The 21,212-nt window shown below is 45.4% G+C and overlaps 1 protein-coding gene across 1 annotated transcript; it reads left to right on the top strand.

The window, feature by feature from the left end:
- The first annotated feature begins 1,355 nt into the window (after window positions 1–1,355).
- On the top strand, window positions 1,356–15,171 carry TTC34 (tetratricopeptide repeat domain 34). The gene is made up of 7 exons (XM_057417950.1): window positions 1,356–2,981; window positions 3,634–3,859; window positions 5,784–5,976; window positions 7,741–7,907; window positions 8,763–9,030; window positions 9,267–9,481; window positions 13,769–15,171. The coding sequence occupies exons 1-7, from the start codon at window positions 1,450–1,452 to the stop codon at window positions 14,285–14,287; spliced, it is 3,120 nt and encodes a 1,039-aa protein (XP_057273933.1). The 5' UTR covers window positions 1,356–1,449; the 3' UTR covers window positions 14,288–15,171.
- Window positions 15,172–21,212: the final 6,041 nt, after the last annotated feature.

Below are 21,212 nucleotides of genomic sequence, written 5' to 3'. Positions count from 1 at the left end.
TTTTCTCTTTTGAACGTCAAAGAACATGGATAAGAGAAAAGGCAAAGCTCAGAAATGGCCGCGGCTTAAAGGAACATCGTCAGTCTATGCAAGCTGGAAAATATAACTGCTTTACCGCTAAAACATACTTTATTCCTGAAAAATAAGATTAGAAACGTAGAGTTCCCCACAGAGTTTCCTGGTTTGTAACTAATTCAATTTAACAGTGGCAGCGAGGGCCATGGGCTCCGCACGCTTCTCCTCAGGTAACGATTTCTGTTCCCGCCCGCCCCCGCCTCAGCCCGCCAGCCCTCAGGGGAGGCACGGAGAAGCCAAGCCACGGCAGCACCGTCCCGTCCCGTCCCGTCCCGTCCCGCCCCGCTCCGCGAAGCCCGACAGCGGGGCCGGGCCCTCCGCAGCGCCGCGCCCCGGGTCACAACGGCGAACGGGTCGGCAGCCCGGTGCCCTCAGGCAGGCGGCATGGCGGCACGGTGCCCCGCGCTGCGCAGGCCTGCGGCGACTGCCCGCCCGCCCGCCCGCCAGCGTTTGCGGTCTCCAAGCAACAGGGAGCCCGGCCCCGCTCTCCGTCCCGTCCACGGCTGCCTCAGCTCAGCTCAGCTCAGCTCACCTCAGCCCAGCTCAGCTCAGCCCAGCTCACCTCACCTCAGCCCAGCCCAGCTCGCCTCAGGCCGCTTCTCGTCGCTTCACCTCAGTCCTCGCCTCACGTCGAGTCGCCGCAGAAGGTTCTGGCGGGAGCAGCCCGCGCTGGGCCCTGGCCTCGACCTCGGCTCGGCTCGGCTCGGCTCGGCCCGGCCCGGTCCGGTCCCGTCCGGTCCGGTCCCGTCCCGCTGGCAGCGCCCTGCCGCCCCGCGCTCAGGTATTTGTGGTCTTCGTCCTTCGCGGCCGCGCCCCGCCCGGGGCTTCCCTCGCCCCATGAAGGGCTCGGGCTGGAGCGGGCTCCCTGCACCCACCCCCGCCTTCCCCGGCTCGTGGGGCAGAAAGGTGCGCGCTCCCCTCCGTCTTCCCTGCCTCTTGAAGGCAAAGGAGAAAAGGCAAATGGCGGGCAAAGCACGAGGCGATCTTTTGCGCCCTCCGTGTCCAGCGCCAGCACTGCCACCATCCCATAACCGAGCACCAGACTGACATGGCAGCCGGGGAGGACACAGCCCAGCCCCACACCCTGCGCAGTCGGTGGCGCTGGGAACCCTGGCTCGGTTGTGGGGCTGCTCTTCAGCCAGTGTTTCATGGCTGTGGAGTAAGAACCTCTGTGGTGCTCCTTGTGGCTTTGCTTCCCTGTAAGCCTGTCAGTGACAGAGCTCTGGCTTTTTACAGCACCTAGGCCTGCTAATGTCTGTCGGTTCGAAAGCAAAAGCCAGCCTTCCCCAGAGCCCCTCACGTTGCTGGTTTTGTCTTACAGGCCCAGCCATGCTGTCTCTGTGATGCTGCCTGGTGAACATAAGAGCACAGAACATGTCAGCTCAGGAGCTTGCAGCACTGCTCTGCAAAGAAGGGGACCACCATCTCGCCCAGCAAGAGTTACCAATAGCCACTGCTTTCTACATGGCTGCCTTCAGCTGCAGTGCCCCCACGGCGGTACAGAAAGTGAATTCCTTAGACAAAGGCCTCTGGGAGAAAGTGATAGCTACTCTGGAGATGTGGTGCCAAGGCAAGAACCAGATTCCCAAGATCCAGAGCAAGAACTTGGCCATTGTCTCCCTCAGTGTGGGAATTGCAGCCATCTTTCTCTCCACCCTAAGTCCCAACAATGTGGTATCCTCAGTATACAAACTACAGACCCTGCTCAGGCAAGGGTGCTCAGAGGAGGTGGTGAGTAAATGCAATACCCTGCTGGAGGCTCACCCAAAGTACTCAATGGAGCTGCTGCTGCTGAGGGCATTGGCACGGGTGCTGTCAGGGACACAAGTCAGCAAGGGAATTGTGGATTATATCCAAGCCTTTGCGATGCATCGGGTGGAGGCAGTGGCCTATGTGTGCACCAGGCAAAGGGATCACCTGCCACAGGTCATCCAGGCCTTCTCTAATTATCTCTTAACATATCAGGAGGAAAGCCCAGGCAGCAGTTCCTTGGACCAGTGGCTGGGCAACTGCTATGACTTCCTGGCTGCACTGGCACCGGATGATATTTGGGTGTGTGGGGTGCAGGCAGCTTACCTCTTGAAGAAAAGCAAATTTGAGGAGTGTGTGGCAGTTTGTAGCAAGGCCCTCAAGGGCTTCTCATCTGATAATAATCTGAGAGATGAGAAAGCTTTGGGTCTGCTCTTGGAACGGGCTGCTGCTTATTTCTTCTTGGGTGGAAGGGTGCAAGAAATGGTGCAGGATTTAGCAGAAGCCTTTGCAGCAGCGCCTGCCCAGGCAATGAAACGCTTTGAAGAGCTTTTCTCACCACATGACACTGAGAAGATAGAAAAGCAGGCTAGGACTGTCCTGGAGGTGAAGTTTGCAGCCTACAGGGAGGCTGTGCGTACTCGGACTGAACTCAGAGGCAATCATGGTACTGAACTGCTCCCTGCTGTCATCCAGACAGTCCAGTTCCTCCTCCAGATCTCCCCAGGCTCCAAACGTGAACTCAGTGTTCGGCTAGCAGACTGCCATCTCCTGCATGGACACATTGGTACTGCCCGGGATATCTGTGACCACCTCTTGGCAGCAGAGCAGAAAACTTACTACAATACTCTCTTAGCATTGCGAGGATTCTGCTCCCTCCACACTCAGGACCATCAGCAAGCCCTGCAGGACTTTCAGAGGGTCATTGAACACGATTCCCCACATCCTAACAGCTGTATTAAAGCCTTATGTGGGCGTGGACTTACCCGGATTTCTGGTGGCAGCAATTACTTGACAGCCCTGGATTACATCACAGCTTGTCAGTTAAAGCTGGAGGAAACCATCTTCACAATCAAGTCCTATGTGCCGTGGAACCAAAGAGGACTGCTGCTGAAAGTCCTCCAAGAGGAAGGACAGAAGATGCTCCAGATGAAGAGGTACTCGGGAAGTAGTTCAGCCTGTGGGCAGGAAAAGGAGCAGGGCTGTGTAGATTCTTAACAGAAAGAGAGCAGCTTGAGTCGTAGAGAGAGAATTTGCTTCAGCTAACTCTGAACAGGATACAGACCCTTTTAAAGTTCCTAATTAACATAACAGGTTGAAATAAAATGACATGGGTATGGTTATTGCAGCAAAATCTTGTGATAGGATCCACATAGCCAAATCAGCTCAGTCTTTCAATGGAAGATAATCCACGATACACCAATTGGCCTTAGCTAGGAAAGTGCAAAATTCTGGTGGGAATATGACAGATTTCTCCCTCAGAGTTGTAGCTAAACCCATAATAAAACAAGTTTGTTGGTTGCTCTCAGCTCTGAACTGAAGGATTTGGTGGGCCATGAAGTACCAAGCCCCTATGAAAGTGTCCTTCCAAGGCAGAGCTGAGGTGCTACTGTGCACATACTTGGTGCTGGCAATCCAAATGCTTTTTTCAATGCTAACTGTATGAATGTCATATTTAAGGCTGGAAGATCTGAGATAGGAACACCGAACTATTCCAGCTAAATCCATTATAGCCTGAGTTTTTAAAAGTAGTGACTTTTTTCCTTGAAGGTGGTCTTTCCCTTTTTCTTCTTTTGTTTTTTCCTCCAGAGATGCCCCTGGGGTTTACCAGCTGGCTTCTCTCTTGGTGGAGCTGGACATTTCTGATGAAGCATCACGGATCCTTTGTGCTGATGCCCTGTACCAGATGGGCCGTGCAGAAGAAGCTCACAAGCTCCTCTTGGTAGCACTCTCCAGAAATCCACAGCGGTCTCCCATCCTGGCTAGACTCGCGCTTCTGCAATTGAAGAAAGGTTTCATGTATGATGGCAACCAGGTAAGGAGCTCCTGATTAGCAGAGAGCATGACAGAGTGATGACCGAGATGAGATGCATGGTAGAACTTAAGAGGGATCACTTTAGAGATGTAGTCTTGCCACAGAGTGTTCCAAGGGCTTTCGGGTTCCCAGCACAATGCTCCACTTGCCTCCTGCTCCTCAGTGTTACATGACAACTGTAAGGCTTCAGGTACAAACTGCACTGTGAGGCCACCTCATCACATGTTGTAGAGTTGGAACCCACCCCATCACACAACCTGTGATGGGTTTTCCAGGAGCTGTACCTACCCCAAAATGTGCTTCAATCATTTTTCAGGAATGTTGGGGAACTGGGCAGAGGTCTTTGAAACGGATGGGAAATAGCTGCATTTGACCTGACCTGATACTGCTTTTACCCAGACTGCAATGAAATTACTTATTACATTATCATGCTCAGTGGTTCGTGTGCATTTCCATCTTAAAACTGAGCAGTTTGCTGTTAGAAGCAAACCTCATGAATAGCAACAGTGAGGGCTGTTGACACAGTGAAACTTGAAGGTGAGGTTCAACCTCTAGCAGAACCTTTAAGATCTAAATACAGGCCACGTATGTAAGAACTTTCTGTCTGTAGCACAGGCCACACAGGACTCCTAGCTAAATACAACCCATTTATCATATGCTATTTAATGGCACTTCTCATCAGAGACTTTAACTAGGCAGAGCATGACTGAGCATCCTGCCCCTGGTGACAATATTGATGGGATTGGTAATTTTCCCCTAGAGAAAAGAAGGCAGAACTACTCCCTGACTGATTATCCTAATGGAGCATTGTAGAGGCGGGGAGGAGAAAGAAACAGAACCAGAAGCTCAAATATCAGTCTGCAGTTTTCTTTCTTTAGTGGCTAATGACTTGTGCTTCAGACCATGAAAGAGATTCCGCCCAAGGATTGCACAGCTGAATTACTGGGTTCTGCCATCAGAGGGAACTATTGCATTTTTTAACATTCCATATCCATTCTGCTGGCACAAAGAAAAAGGTTTTCTCGTCACCACTTCCCTACTCCTTATGATAAATAAGAGTTCTGTACAATTTGCTGCCCTTGGGAAGGCTGTAAATGGATGACATGACTTTATTAGAGTCCATACATTGCCCCTGGAAGCTGCATTCTTGTCTGCAGCTTCTGCTACAAGTTCTAACTGGAACATCTGTCCCCGAAAATTTGTCTTCAGAATGTTTTTGTGCCCCTGCCTGTCAGCACCCAAACACTTGTCTCTGTTGATAAAAATAATGAGTTCAGTGCATGTGGCTGGTGCATCAAGATAACTTTGTTCTTGGCCTGCCTCAGATTTGAATACTGAGAACCTGCTAAGCACATCTGCTTTACTGGAGGAAACGCCTTTTGATTCCTCTCTTTAGGAAATCTAGTAAGAAAATGCTGGGTGATTTTCACTCTAGTGAATGGAGACAAAGATACCCTATGTCAGGCAAGATTCTTTTCACACTTTTTCCACATTCCCAATAGCAATCCTAAATTCACTGGTTTCAAATTTACAGCCAAAACAGGTCACTGGAATGCTTCTGTTCCACAGAAACTGTCTCTCTTTGGGGCAAGCATCCTGTGGTTCAGATGTATTTATAAAAGGAGCTAACGCTGCCCTAGGTAAGCAAGGCAGCATTCTGTATTTCCCCAGAATGATTTCCACAACTGCAGTGGTGGTGGGAGAAGATGAGAATTAGTCTTCAACATGCATTTACAGTGGGGCCAGCTGAGAAGTAAAAGAGATCCATGGTCCTTGGCTGGCTGAAGCCCCAGTGAAAGGTGGGGAAGTACTGGGTAAAAGCATACTTGTCTCACTAGACAGTATTATTTCCAGCTTTAGCATATCTTCATTTCTCCTTTCATGCCAATCGTTCTCTTCTGCCTTTTTCTCTTACTTTGTTAAGCTGCTGAAGAAAGTGATCAGAATAGGAGATACCTCCTGCCTCCTGCCAATCATGGACATTTTCAAAGATGAAGACAGGAAGCTGATGCAAACTCACTGCCATTTCAGAGCACTGACCATCCTGAAGAACAAACAGGAGGATGCTGACCTCAAAGAGGCCATTGCCTACCTTTCATTTGCCATCATTGCTTCAGGTAGGGTTATTAACATACTGATAGGAAACATAATGTATGTCTTCTGTGCACTTTACTACATGTCTTCCCAGAGCTATTTTATGTCCCATGCTTTCCTTCTTTACTGTGGTTTAAAAAAGACCCTTTTAGGATAAGCAGTGTAATGATATTCTTCTGTTGGTCAAGGAAAAGCAGATTGGCAGGGGGATTCGTCTGTACTTAATGTAGGGAGGCTGTTTATCACAGCAACAGATACATGCTCAAAATACAGGGAAGTCTCAGGAAATTACTACAGAATTATTATTACTTCTATAGAACTTGATTTTTCAGTAAGCGACTGCACACAGATGACTGAGTAATGTCAAGATCCTGGTGTCCGGCTGCTAGGTTGCACTACTATAACTCTGAAATGTTTCCCTAGAAAATGAAACTTGATCTAGAAGGAGATTAAAGCTTCTTTGAAAGTACAGTATCATTGTTTCCTAAGGAGATCAAAGCCAAACTGGTGATAAATTAGAGAAGAATTTTGTCCCCTGAACACCTTCCTACCAATGAAATGTACATGGTACCTCCTGTTTCATGCGAATGAACAGTCACTGCAGCAAACAACCTGCCTTCTTGTTCCAACATCATTCATCATTATCCTAGCTTTTCCCAAGAAGTGAGATCAGGCTAACATGGAAATGCGCCTGGCATGTTCCAAGTAAAATCATGTTCGTATGGAAATGTGCCTCTCACTCCAAGCAAATGTTATGACAACAGCATTGAGAAGAAAGAGAGATTGATTTATGAAAATGGAAAAAAAAACAACTTGTTAACTGCTCTGAGCTAGTTCCATTTCACAGCCCAGGCATTCCAGCTTATCCACTCCCCACCTGCTAGAGCAGATGCTTTCTTCTCTCATTTGTACTGCTTCTATTCCTTCCTAACAAAATCCCCAAACAAGTGGCAAACAAGGAATTCTCTGCCCTGTCAGCTGGCTGAGCCTGGGTATGCCAGAGGAGGTAGAAAAACACTGGCCTGCATGGAAAGTTTGAGTGTGTAATAACTGCAGACCACTTCTTTTGCTTCCGTTGGCTGTTCCTGAGGAGTCCCACTCTTGCTGAGACAAGAGGCAATCAGAAAAGCAGTCATGGATATTTGAGGAGGGACTGTTGATGGACATATGTATGTGTTTTTATAAGCAAGCAGGAAGCTTGTGAGCTAGCTGAGCAATGTGATTTTATGATTTTCATTCTGTTACCTTTTCCACTCATTCAGCTTTTTATTACAATGTTCTTTTGGCATGTTTAACCAGCCTGAAGACTCTTTGAAGTGGGGTCTGTGTTTTTGGCGTGCCTGGCACAGTATAGTTCCTGTCTGGAAAGTCAGAGTTGAGTCACAGTAGGACAGTTACAGTTAGAGTATGCATTAGCAATTCCACTGGCAACAGAAACAAAGGAAACTATCACTTAAGTACTCTCATATATTTCATCAAGCAAAGTAGCATTTTCCTACAGCTTCATCTGGATATCCTTGGATATCTTCTCCAGCACCCTCCCTATGCTTCTTCCTGTCACATCTGTGGACTGCAGTTCCTTACCAGAGCACATTTGCCTCCACCCAGCACACATCTCTTACTCCACCACAGCTCTGAATAAAGTATTTACTTTTCACTCCTGCAGTCACCGCAACACAACATGAAGGTCTGCCACATCATTTGCACTTGGCCACTTTGAGGCCCTTCAGTGGGGTTTATCATTGTCACATGCTCCAAGTAAGCATGGCTGCATTTCTGTTCTCTAGGGGGTTATGCTGAGGATTGCCTTCTCATCAGAGCCCGATGCTATGGGCACCTTGGTCAGAAGAAAACTGCCATTTTTGATTTCAATGCTATCCTAAAGGAGGACCCTAGGAACGTACAAGCTCTGAGTGGACGAGGATTCATTTACCTTGCTCTGAAGCAGCAGAAGGTATTATCATATATTGATTTGGTGGTGCTATTTCTGACAGTATTAAGCAGTATTAGTGTAAGGTACCATAGCTTTTTCATGGACTCACTGAAATCAAATGAGTTTACCAGAGACTTTGGGCAGTGAAAGGCTCTTGCTTTGGCTGGTGTATTGGTAGTCCACCTGACCGTATTGATTTGCTTTCCCAAGTCTGAGAGAGGAAAACAAAACCTTAATCATAGCTCTTACTGGCACTACCATGCATTGATTTGCAATGCAGCAAACTCTCCCTTGTATTTGATTTCACATTTTCAGGACATGATGTTGCATTAGATGAAATGTAGCAACAAGAGGAGAAAGAAAGAACAGTTTCAAGGTTCAGTGAGTCCCTCTCCATCAACTATGAAAGCTTATGTGGACAATTAGTTTTATAGTGGACTTTGGAGATTGCAGTATATCATTGCCTGGAAATCGTGTCAGATGTCTGCATGGTTTATCTGCTTCTAATATGGTCAATAGCCTTACACTTTACCTGCATATCACACCACTGATTGTGTGGATTTGTGCTGGTTTATCCTGGCTGGCCCAAATCCTGCACTTAGTCATTCACAGCATCTCCTCCTTGTTGCTCTAAGATGGTTTTTCAATGATAATCTGAGTTCAAAACACTGCAAATGGTCATTCAATCCTGTCCTTATGCTCTTATATCAGCTTTGCAAATGAAAACAATGCATCACAAGGACAGAGAAGAGCAAAGAGCTTCCAAAGGTGTGCAGATGACTTGTGGGACAACAAAGAACTGAAAACACCTAAAAGAAAAAATTATCAGTTCATAGTTATTGTGCCATTTCATGTTTTGGCCTTGTTTTCACACAGGAAGCAGTGCAAGATTTGATCTCAGCGCTGAAGGTGGAGGCAGGAGCTGTGATCCCAGCAATCCTGGCTTTAAAGCACGAAGCCCAAGGTTTGATCACTCAGTGGCTCCTTCAGCATGGCAGGGCTGCATTAATTGAGCTTGCTGCTGCTAAAGACCTTTCAAAAGAAGAAACCCTCAGGGATCTTCTCATGCTTGCAAAAGCACTCATTAAAATTGACAGGGATGCACCATATCACATCTTCTACACAGATGTTTTAATTGCAAATGGTGAGTTCCAGTTCTTTCACACTGCTGCTCAGAGTAAGGGAATGAAAGAAAGCCAGTGTTAAATGGCAAAAGTACTGCTGTAGAGTACTTTTCAAGAGAAGTTTGCAAATGTTTTGGGAAAGGGTATGAAGTAATTAATACCCTTGGCTGCTTAAATCCTGCTTTATTAAGTTTTCTTGATGCCTCTCTCTCCACATGGACTCAGTTATATAGCTTGTACTGATATTAACCCCCAGGAAGGTACGAAGAGGCCCTCAAACACCTCCAGGAAGCATTTGGCTGCTCTCTTGCTGATGACTTTGCTAGTGCAAGGCTGGCGGTGCTGCAGCTGAAGAGGAGGAACGTGACAGCAGCAGCTCACTCACTCAGTGTCCTGGCTAAGAGAGATGAAAGGGAGCTGGAGTTTCTCCTGAACTTCATAGATGCTAAGCGACGGCAGCACCTTGCTCAGGTACAATCCGTTTTCGATGCCACATGGGTGCATTCTATGGGGAAAGAAATGGGAAGCAATCCTGCAAGGATTTTCCCTGCCTTGTCTTGAATGGAATTGTGTGGGAAGACTGTTTATCAGAGGCACGAGGAACAAATTGGCTTCTTCCTCCAGCCTTCACTCCAGCCAGATCAGGGAGTTGAATCCAGACTTCTTTCAGTGCAGTGACCTTGCTTCAGTCTCTAATAATTCATCATTACCACTTCTTGCCACCTGGGGGAATTTCTCCTTGGTCTCCCTGGTATGAGACCTGTTTAATCCCAATGCTAAAATGCAGGGGATGTGAGGGGCAGCAGCTGGAGATTTAACAAGATCATTGCTCGGCTGTTCTCTGTACAAGTTACACAGTGCTCATAGCTGCCTTCGGGGGAAGGAGAATTTATCTTTCTTCATTTTCTTGCTGAAATTAAACTCAGGGTTCTGATTCAGTCACATTAAATGCTTCAATTCTTTTTGCTCTTTGGTGTAACATTGAGAAATGTAAATGTATTTGTATAAAATGATGAGCCTTTGGGATTGGCATTGGTTTTCTCAGCTGAAAACTTGTGACACAAAAATGGCACATTGTTCTAGCCCACAAAGTATGGATATTTCAGTATTTTCTTCAACTTTCTCTCCCAAAGTACATCCAGCTCTGAGAAAACACCTCCAGTAATACAACAGGACAAGGTCAGATTGATGGTGAGGAGTTTTAACATTCACTCAGTCATCTGCAATTCTGATTACTCAGAAGCTCCATGTTCTGAGAATCAGTTTGCTTTCTTTTCTCAATTTGTAGATTGTGTGCACCCTGGTGAGAAGCTATATTGTTATGCTTTCTCCCAGGTTATAAAACAAACAACATGCTGCTATACTTAATGTATCTTGAGAGGAGTGCTTTGTGAGTATCTTAGCAAAACAGCGGGAAGATATAAGTAAACAAGTATTAATTTGCTGGTCCCTAGATAAACCCCATCACAGAGAAAAGAGCCCCTCTTCCGATAATTACAGGGAAGAGTTTTAAGATTTCAGAGCCAATTTGCAATCTTTCACTATATAAAGTTGATAAAGATACAATCAAGAATGTGTTTAAGGAGGCCCTAAGGAGGTGTCTACAAGTGAAGATACATTTTACAGCTGAATTTCCCTTGCTGCCACATGACTCGTTCTGTGTGGAAGTCACAGCTCAGTCCATCTGTGCTGCTTTCTGAGCAGACACAGGAGGGATGTTCTTATGCTGTCAGGAAGGAAAAAAAGAATCAAAAGCCCCAAACAAACTAATTTGTGCATAGTTACACTGCAGTGATGGTGCCGCAGGTTAGTGGAACCTTTAACAGGGCAGAGGCACTTTATTTCTGTCTTTTTTAGCAGCTGTGGAACAGGGTCTGGAATAAACCCCTTTTCCGGTGGCTCATTTATCATGACAGATTCCTCTCCTGCCCGGGAGGATAAGGGTGGCTGGAACTCAGCCCCAGTGCTGGAAGTCAAGTAGAGTCCTTTTCATTTTTTAATCTGGTGCCTTTGTGCAGTGAGTGAACCCTTGGACTCAAGCACCAGGAGCCTGTTCACGTGTTCTAAAAGAGTCACAGTATCACAGTATCACAGTATGTTAGAGATTGGAAGGGACCTCGAAAGATCATCTAGTCCAATCCCCCTGCCAGAGCAGGAACACCTAGATAATGTTACACAGGAATGCGTCCAGGCGGGTTTTGAATGTCTCCAGGGAAGGAGACTCCACAACCTCCCTGGGCAGCCTGTTCCAGTGTTCTGTCACCCTCACTGAGAAGAAGTTTCTTCTCAAGTTTAAGTGGAACCTCTTGTGTTCCAGTTTGTACCCATTACCCCTTGTCCTATCATTGTTTGCCACTGAGTAGAGCCTGGCTCCGTCCTCGTGACACTCCCCCTTTATATATTTATAGACACTGATAAGGTCACCCCTCAGTCTCCTCTTCTCCAAACTAGAGTCAATGGCTGTGATTACTTTTATAGCTGATCAGCCCAGAATCACAAATCTTTTTATACATGTATTTTGTGACCAGGGATTAAGTATGGACCTTGCTGGGTTGGGGAAGGAATTGGTTAATTCACCTGCCCAGTGTCTCAGAGGATTTCCCAGTAGCACTTCCTTCTGCCTGCGAGATTATGGCAGTTTGTGTGTGAAAGGAAGACCTCAGTAAAAGAAGAAAAAGCTTACAGACAGCATGAGTGCCCAAGGATGGCCTGACTTTGCCAGGGCTCCTAATGACACTCCAGAGGAGGTGGTTCCTGCTGTTCCCTCCATGTCACAAGTAAAGAGACTGAAGCAAAGAAGGGTTTACTGGTTTAGGCTCAGCCCTTCATCTCAGCACTCCATGTACAAAAGCATTGCTGCCACATTGTTCTAGAGTGTTTGGAGATTACAGGCATTATAGCAACGTGTCATCATTATCCTGGAGTCTGATCTGAAAAGCTAAAAATAGTTTTCCAAGAGCTGAATAGGAAAGGGTGGAGGAAGGAGAGCTCGTTCATGCACTTCATGAAGAACAAAGCAATGAACCACTTGCATTATTTATAGTTAAAGGGGTCCCATGCTAAGAAATTTGTAAACAACTGGGAGAGCCCCATGGGAATAGGAATCTGAAAGATTTATTAAGCTGCAAAAGGTCAGAGGAAGGGAGTTTGCTTGCTGCTAGTGCAGCTTCAACCCTTACAGTTTCCTGTGTCAGAGGTTAAATGCATGACTGATTGCTAGCTCCTTGCCCAGATCCTCAGAGCTGCGCTCTCTCTTGGCTGTTGACATGCCATAGGGTATCCAGAGCTGCTTCCTATGAAAGCTATATATGGTGTGTGACAGAATTAGGCCCTCAGCCCAATGCAGAAGTTGCCATTCCATGTGCCTTCATGGGATACGGACCCCAAACAAGGTCTGCAGGTAAAGAAGGAAAGACTTGCTCTGAACTGTTCTGAAAACATCCAGTCCACTTCCAAAGCCCAATGCTTATCAGGCCATCTTCTGGAATTTACTGCACAGAGACTAAATCTTGGCCATAATTCCATGTCCATTAAACTCCTAATTCCTCATTCTCTTTCTAAGGAGGTGAACCATGGCCAATTTCAACACAAGATTAGGCACTAGGGACTGGAACCACAAATGCACCAAATAGGGATATTTTCAGTTCTTGATTACACAGTGAGGTAATTAGATGGTAGAAAGGAACACCTAATTCAGGAAGCAGTCCAATGCCCAGTCACTGATGGCCCTTTCCAGATGGCAGCAGAATTATTTCAGTCTGGAATTCATCAGCAGTGTGAACATGGACTGCAGTTCACCTCTGAATGGACTACACAGCCCGCTCTTGGCCTTCCAAAGTCACCTGCAAGGAGGCTGGTGGCAAAGTGCTTCTCAAAAGCCACATGCAGAGAGCAGCTAAACTCACTTGTGTAATAACCATCTGGCTTTCCATGCCCTTCCTAGTTTTCTTTCCATAAGTCTTCATATTTATCTTTGTTCAGAAGATGATGAGCAAGGAAGATGCTAATTAATCTGTGTTATACACCAAAAATGAACCCCAGCTCAGTCCCTTTAAATCAGGAATGAGACTGAACTTGAAGTCTCAGCTTGTTTGGCTCAGCTTTCTGTAAGAGCTAAGCTGCTGGTGGCAGCCTTGTTAAATATTCACTCTGCTGCAGCATGTTAAAAGCTTTATTTATTACTAGTAAAGAGAAATAATGAAAAATTCTTCTGAGACAAATAGTTCTAATGGAGTTTTCTTCGATCTTTGTGAACCTGAATTTTTGTGGCTTTTTCTGCCTTCTCTATTTTGTTGTTTTCCCCTTCAGTTAAGGGCAGACTTGCACTTGAGAGTCACGATTAGCAAAGCCATCAGTTGGCTTTTTTTTCCCTATAGCCTGGGGAAGCTTCAGTAGAGACCAGCCTTCATAATCAACACATGCAAATGTCTGTGGTCAGTACGCGCGGGTGCAGTTTCCATCTAGTGACCTTTGGAGCAGAGCGTGGAGAGCAGAGCAGAACACTATAAACTTTTAGCAAAACCCGCACAAAGAGTGGTTCAGAAACTCCTGAGAGAAAAGAAAGTGCCCATAAATCCAGGATTTATCTGCATGTGAAGATATGTGCCAATTACATGTTCTCCAACTAGATGCAACTTCAACATTTGAGAAAGTATCCTCAATTTCTTAGTGTCTATGTCTACCTGTGCCCAGTCCAGACTACATATTTTAGGAGGTTTCACTTTTAATAACTAATATTAAGTTACTTTCTGTCCACAGGTAGCAGCCCAGCAAGGAAATGCGCTGATTAAAGAACATAGCTATGAGAAGGCTCTTGGTTATTATAGCCTTGCTGCTTTGGCAAGCAAAGGTAGCCCAAGGTATCTTCGACAGAGGGCTGCTTGCCTTATGCACCTGAAAAGATATGACAGAGCTTTACAAGACCTGGAGAAGGTGATCCAGCAGCACGGCCGGAGCAGTCTGCAAACACGCGCTGAGGACCACTGCTCCAAAGGACACCTCCTGCTGTCAGTGGCTGAGGAGGGAGCGGCAGTTAAGCAGTATATCGAGGCACTAAAGCTGGATGAATCTGTGGCATTATGCAGCATCATGAATGGCCCTGGCAGTGAAATGTTAACCAAAGCATTTCTTAAGGTTGCCCAATATCACTTTGAAATGCAGCATTATGAGGAGGCCTGGGAAATCACAGCCTATGGGCTTAAAATTGATAAAAATGCTGAACTGAAAAAGCTGAAAACAAGACTTAAGCGAGAGGCATCCAGCTGTAGCATACATTAGTGCATATGTTTGGGGATGTGTCTGATTGCTTTCCAGTTTGTGAGGCTACAAGAACAAGGGAAAGATGAAAAGCTCATCCTAAACGTGCAATGGACATGCCACTGAACATGGTACAGCAAGATTAGAAGAGAGAGTTTCAGGCAGTGAAACTAAACTGACCAGGAGAGCGCTAAGAAAAAGGCAAATGGTAGTACTCAGTAAGCCTTTAAAATTGCTTTGGGTGTATGTAAGCTCCCCTTGGGAAGAAAGTGTTTTGTCTGGATAAGGTGATCTAATTCTAACACATGGGTTCCAACCATAGTGAAGGAAAATGAACAGCTTGCAGCATATGAATAATCACCATGTATTTCCTTGCTATTTGATTCATTTTACACATACTGTTCTAATAAGTACCCCCATTTTCATGGGCCAGTCAAAAAGATCTGTCAAAACTAACTTTTGTAATGTAATTGTGAAGAACCATATGTGTTACAGCACTCAGCTGACCTGCTCCGGAATGGAACTGCCCTTGCCATCATCCAGTGGATTTGCAATGATCAGCACCAGTACAGGGGAATGGAGCAGTACAAATGCCAAGTAAGTTGGTTTTCTGTTCCAGGAAATATAGGTAATATGAAGGATGAGACTCAGAGATTCAATATCCAATCTAGTGACTAATGCACTGTTATATGGGATACACAAACAGCTACACTACAGACTTCACCTTGGACTACCAGATCCCTGTGTCTGTTACCCCGGTCTCTCAGCAGGGGGACCTGCTCAGTATCATCTGCCCCATCTTGGATAGTCATGCAGAAAGAACAGCACTGGAGCATGGGCTAATCGAGAAGTGATCAATGTACAAGGAGGAGGTTAGGGCTGGAGGCAGCAGCCAAGATGGTCATGTGGTTCAGCACTCATCCTTCACCATCCATGCTGCACAGCACAGGAATGAGCATCGCACCTGCTCTGGAGGGTTCTGCCTGCCATAGCTTCACCACCCGTAAGGACAGTGAGACTCAGGGGGCACAGAGATGGTGCTGATAAACCCACAGGGTTTCATCTGTTGAAAGGCAGCCCACAGCTTCAGTTGGAAGCAGTGTGCCTGTGCTGTGCAAAAAGGAAAGAACAAGGTGGGGCCCAAAGCAACAGACTCACGTTTGTTTTGACTGCTCCAACCGAATTCTCCCAATGTTTATGGAGTGTGATAATACAACCATGGAGAAAAATAGAAACTACTGTTGAAAACAAAGATTAAAGCAATGCTGAGACCTGCTCTCCTGCTTTGATTGGGATGAAAGGGAACATTTTTGCATTGTTTTGCATTGTTTTCTGAAAGGCAACATTCCAGAGGGAAACTTCATCCAGCAGCCATGCAGTCAACCCAATAAGCACTGGTAGCATCTCTACCCTTGCATCTTTTTTGCTTCTCTGCATGCTCTTTTGTTTTTTCTTCCCTAAGAGCACAGGTAAGGCTGGGCTTCTTTTCCTCTTAAATTCAAGGAGTTACTCTGATTTAATCCTAGTGACACAGATGCTCCTAACTTCTTCCGTTTTGCTCCTAACTGGCACCAAGATGCTACTGGATAGTTTCCAACTGCCTGACCCCTTTAGGGCTGACCAAAAGTTAAAGCATGTCACAAAGGGCATTTACCAGTTGCCTCTTAAACACTGACAGACTCAGGGCATGACCACTTCTGGGAAGCTTGTTCCAGGGTTTTACCTCCCTCTCAGTAAAGAAACTTTCCTAATATCTAGTCTGAGATACACAGTCAGAGAGACCATGAATCTGGTTCTCCTTCCACTTGTCCATGCTGATAGATAGCTTCTGATTTTTCTTTATTTCTCCCGTATGTGCTTGCTTCTCCAACTAATTTCTTGGAATATGCAATAGATTTTTGTGATTAGTCACAGAGAGGGGTCTGATGAGCAGCATATGCATGCCCAGCACAATTTCACACTCACCACAACCTGTTCTGACATGCATTTCCCAGAGTCCTGAGGAGCAGACAGGATTAAATGGGACCCATCTACTACTATTACACTGATGGTATCTCTCAAAACCCCAACATGCTGCACTTTGCAGGAGTCCCGTGTACCAACCATTTCTAACAGACACTTGCCAACACCGGCTTTGGTTATAACTCTGGCTAATTATGATCTTCCATGCACTGCCATGAAGACCATCTAAGAATCCTTAACAGGATCACTGCTCTTGAGGCTGGCTCTAGCCAGAGTGCTGCTATGTGAAACTAGCTATCAGCAAAGACCATTGCTCTCACTAGGGAGCTTTGGCTGCTTCCCTTTCAGCCTGCTCTCCCGCCAGCAATAGTTATGCACCAGAGATCTATCAGTATTCATCAACAAACATCTCCCTCCCCTCCAGGCTGATAGGTCTCATCTGTTGCCATACCCATATCAAGGTCTGGGAGCACTCAGCTGAATCCCCTACTTCATTATATACATGCCATTTTCTAACAGGATATTGTTTCCACTTCTTCCAGATTGAAGACCCTGGACAGCAAAACCGCAGTGGTCATTTCTGTATGTTTCTTTAACGTTAAGCTGCAATCCATCAAGACTGTGGAGCCGTTTCCAACTGCTTTGAGACACATCCCTCATCCTGTGCACACGGCCAGTGGTTTACTTCAAAAAGGAACTCTGCTGTAACGCTTGCTCCTTGCAAGTCTCTTGGGCAATGTGCTTTAGGACATATCTTTGTGGCATGCTGCTGTAAATGTTAGATAACTGTGAACAATTCAAGTGTGTTTATGTGAATCAACACCAATGTAATCAAGAAGAGAGCACGGCCTGAAAACCTATGTAAATAGTGGAACTGGATACCCCTTCATTTGTAATCCAGCTTGAAGCTACATTCATCCCAAGGAAAGATTAAATGTCTTTAGTTTAATCAGCTCTGAGCTCTATCCAGACACTACCAAATACTTTTTTGCTCCCTGTGAATTTTGTTCTTTAAAGTATTCTGTAACCTTTCTGAAGCTGACATACTGCCTGGAAGTCATCTTCCAACTTCCAGTCTAATTCATTGTGCTTCCCAGATTTAGCTCCTGGTGGAAATTTGGCTCTGGCTCACAGCCATACAAACCCAGTGACTTTAATGAGCTTCCGTGTGCATAAGTGAGGACATTCCACTGGCCTTGCAGAGGCAGATGTTTCACTTTAATGACAACTAATCTAAAAGCCATTTCTTTCACTATCATTCCCCTGCAGAAGATTGTGTTATTATTGTCCTGCTCCTGCATCAAGCAATTGCCAGTTTGCCAGCACTCTGAGGAGTCGCTGTCACCATTCAGTTAATGTGGGACATTAAACTATCACTGCCATTACAGCCAAGACTCAAAGGCAGACTATTCCCGTCATGTGTCAGCTGAACTCATCTGTGTTGCAATCTGTTGGTGCAGTCAGCCACTGCTCAATGACACCTTAAGAGAGTCATAACTTAGAAGGGGCAGCACTCCAAAGCTGTGGGATTTGGGAGGCTCCTTCACCTCCTGCAGCTTCCAGGACTCCCAGGACTTTTTCATACTCATTGGCATCCTGAAGAACAAGAGAACACTGCAGACCTGCACCTGCCTCACAGACATCTACAACTGACACCCCAAGCACAGTTTATTTGGCCACAGGAGTGCTGGGGGGGTAGGAGACAAATACCAGCTATTTAATTCTCAATTAATTTCATTTCCACAGTATATTTCAGGCACATGAGGCATGGCCAAAACCTCCTTGAGACCTCCACGTGTGTACTCTGTGGTCCTGAGAACCACCAAGTATTTGTTCCACATGTTCTGCAATGCAAGCCTGAGCTTAACCTGCCAGATTAGCTGTGCCTTTAGATGTCTCGCCATCCAACCCCATCATTTTTCTATTTGTATGTTCCCTACATGGTTCCAAGAAGTCCAGAATCGGAGCATAAACTGGCATAAGGATTCCCCCCACAGACTGTAAAGGAAATTAGGAACACTATCTGATAATAAGTTTGCATGTCTCATTCCTGAGCTGTATCACAGTAAATGAGGAAGTTTAGCTGTAAAGCCAGAGGGGGAGCGAGCAGGGAGCACAACACACAGGAGGATGTTAACAATTCCATTCCCAGTTTGCATTTTGTTATGCCCCTCAGTTGTACTTTCATCTCCAGGTCAGTACTGCAGATGCCTAATGCAACCTAGCAAATATGCTTCCTGGGTGTCACAGAGCATGCCGGCTGGGGGCCTGATGGCACAAAGGAGCCACAGTTTTAGATCCAGATCAGTAGTGGATGAAATGAGAAACTGACAGTGATTAGTATTTTCCCATTTAAAATGACCATCTCATGGAGCATCTTGATTGCTTAGAAACCTCAGATGTCGTATTATAGACGTTGAAGCACTGCTAATACACTTGATATTATTCTCTAAAAGTCACATTATAATCTTACAATACTAGGAACACTCTGAGTGCTGGTAATGGTGTAGGGTTTGTTCTTTTAGTACAGAGCTTTAACAACAGGAACATTTATTCCTTGTCATTTGCTCTTTATTGCAACCTTGCCAACAGGATTTTTGCAATGCTTTTTCTTTTCTTCTCACGCATCATTTGTCCATTCTTGGGCAATAAAATCTACTTACTGGAGAAGACAGGTAACCATCTAGACAAACTGCCCTGTGTCTAAACCATTAATGTGTGTGGATGCTTTAACTGATTGTATTCTCGGCTGGTTTGGATGGCTTCAATGCCAGCTAATGCGATCCAGGTCAACCTCCTAATAAACCTGACTGATGCACTGCCATATAATCACACATCAAGTAGAGATGTAAGGGAAACGCCACAGAGCTGACAGTTCAGAAGAGACTGTGTCATTTTGAAAGACCTAAATCGCTTCTCAACAGGGAAACTCGTAATTAACTGTAGGTGGAGGTGGATTTGGTACCCAGGACCTGATTCAACACACCTTTTAGTGCACCCCTAAGTCAGGTCATGTCCACAAAACATTTTTCATAGAATCATAGAAGAGCCCAGGTTGAGGGACCTCAAAAGACCACCTGAGCCAAGCACTCATGGCAAAGGGAACCTGCATGAGATCACCTGGCTCCCTGTCCAGCTGCATCTTGAAAACCTCCAGTGATGGGCACTCTGCCACATCCCTGGGGTGGCTGTTCCATTACATGTGTGTTACATTACGCACAAACAGCAATGCACTTAAGACCTTACTAAGGAAGGCTCTAATCCTACAAATCCTGGAGCACTCAGATTCCCAAAGGTTATCACACTACAGGCATTGCAATAGGGGCTAAGAATTAAAAAATAGAAATAAAACAGACAAGGTGGGAGAGAAGTTAAATATTATGGACACCAAACCCCATCCATTATCTTCTTAAATATTGAAGAGTCCTGTTCCCTAAAAGAATACACTGAATACACTCAGTGCTGTCAGTTTGCTCTGGAGAAGGCAGCAGCTTGGGAATTATCTGCAGGTAACAGAATGCAAAGGAGATTTAGGCAATACAGAGGCCACTTTAAAAAATGTTGTTCAAACAAAACTAAATGAGGGAGCTAAAAGTTAAACGAAGTCATACTGGAATATGACCTTGCAATAGTGCCCTGCAAGCACTTCACTTAGAGATGGCACCGTGTCTTCATGTCAGTTCTGGAGGTCTTTTTCTAAGCCCAAGCAAAGGTTATGGATTTAATGGAGTAATCTGTGTGAAACTCTCTGCTCTGTGCTGCCAGTCCCAGACAAGACATAATAGCTCCTCTGGCATCAATGTCTATTAATCTAATCTTGACTGATTCTCTGTGTGACTTACTTTCATCTGCAAAGTGGGGCTAATGCTCCCTCTCAGATGCCTGTCAGTGTCGCTTAGTGCTGGGTACAAAGTGCTTTGAAGATGACAGTATTTTTACATCTCACATTATCATAAGAGCTGGTTGGGTTGTCAGCAAGCCCTTGCCCCAGTCAGTGATGCTGGTAAAGGTCACCCCTCTGTCTGTGCCTCATACCCACTCGTTTATTTGTACGACTGTCTCTGGCACAAGCACAGGCAGCCACTGGTACATGTTGTGCCTTTACTTTGTTGGCAAGGGTTAAGGAACAATAAAAACATTTATACCTTCCTTTAGGCATGATGCTGCCTAAGTTGTAGCCCCAGAGTCTTTGGTGTATGTTGGAACCCGCATGCCAAACAAGTACCTAGTGGGAAACTCGAACCAGAAGCACATCTAGAATCCAAATCCTTTTCTAGTGGGCATGCGAGAGGTGAGGTGTGGGTGAGAAGGGGAGGTTTGCTAAAAGCTAAGCATATTTATAAGCATTTTCATAATTCAGGACTCACACCTGGACAGTCTTGCCAAAACCAAGTAACGATTTGTTGAAGAGAAGCTTATGGTTTGCTCTTCCATGTTCCATTAAATGCGTGGTGTTTAACTGACTATGACTACGCTTTTATACTCGAATTTCTGTCAACGGGTCTGAATATCTTTTCTTGGGAAATGGAACTATCTTCTATCATTTGTAAGATATAAACAGGACATTTAATGGATATTACAGCTGAAATGTGAATGTGCTTCACAGCTGAAAATAAAGTAAAATATCTTAAATTCATTTTGTTTGTAATTCATCTTCCCAGGCAGCAAAACAATGCAAAAACATACCTTTTAAGTCATGCACATAGGATTTTAAAGCATTGTGTTGTTAAAAATGTAATTGCAGTAATCATCACTGCACTGAAATTAAGTGTATGGAAAATGAGACACTGCCTTCCAACAGGAGTCTCCCTGCTACAGATACTTGCACAATCTCCTGGGAAGGAAGTGAAGTGTGTCCATAAAATAAGAACTACCCTAAGAATTAATTACTGTAATAGCAGAGATCTTTCTAAATGCTCCCCAGCTGGAAATCACCTTGACCGCCTCAGGACAGACTTGCTCGTGATGCTGCGCAATCTGCTCT

This window comes from Pezoporus wallicus, unplaced genomic scaffold, assembly GCF_028554395.1.
Source record: "Pezoporus wallicus isolate ANWC-B61680 ecotype Strahan unplaced genomic scaffold, APGP_CSIRO_Pwel_v1 contig_13766, whole genome shotgun sequence".
NCBI classification, from domain to species: domain Eukaryota; kingdom Metazoa; phylum Chordata; class Aves; order Psittaciformes; family Psittacidae; genus Pezoporus; species Pezoporus wallicus.
The sequence above is the reverse complement of the archived record's forward strand: the minus strand, read 5'-3'. Positions and strand labels throughout refer to the sequence as shown.

What these genes read in the sequence shown, in the direction of transcription:
- TTC34 (XM_057417950.1), top strand. Translation starts at nt 1,450, where the DNA reads ATGTCAGCTCAGGAGCTTGCAGCACTGCTCTGCAAAGAAGGGGACCAC. An exon ending in TCATGTATGATGGCAACCAG is followed by an intron (nt 3,860 to 5,783) that starts GTAAGGAGCTCC and finishes TACTTTGTTAAG; the next exon opens with CTGCTGAAGAAAGTGATCAG. An exon ending in TTGCTCTGAAGCAGCAGAAG is followed by an intron (nt 7,908 to 8,762) that starts GTATTATCATAT and finishes GTTTTCACACAG; the next exon opens with GAAGCAGTGCAAGATTTGAT.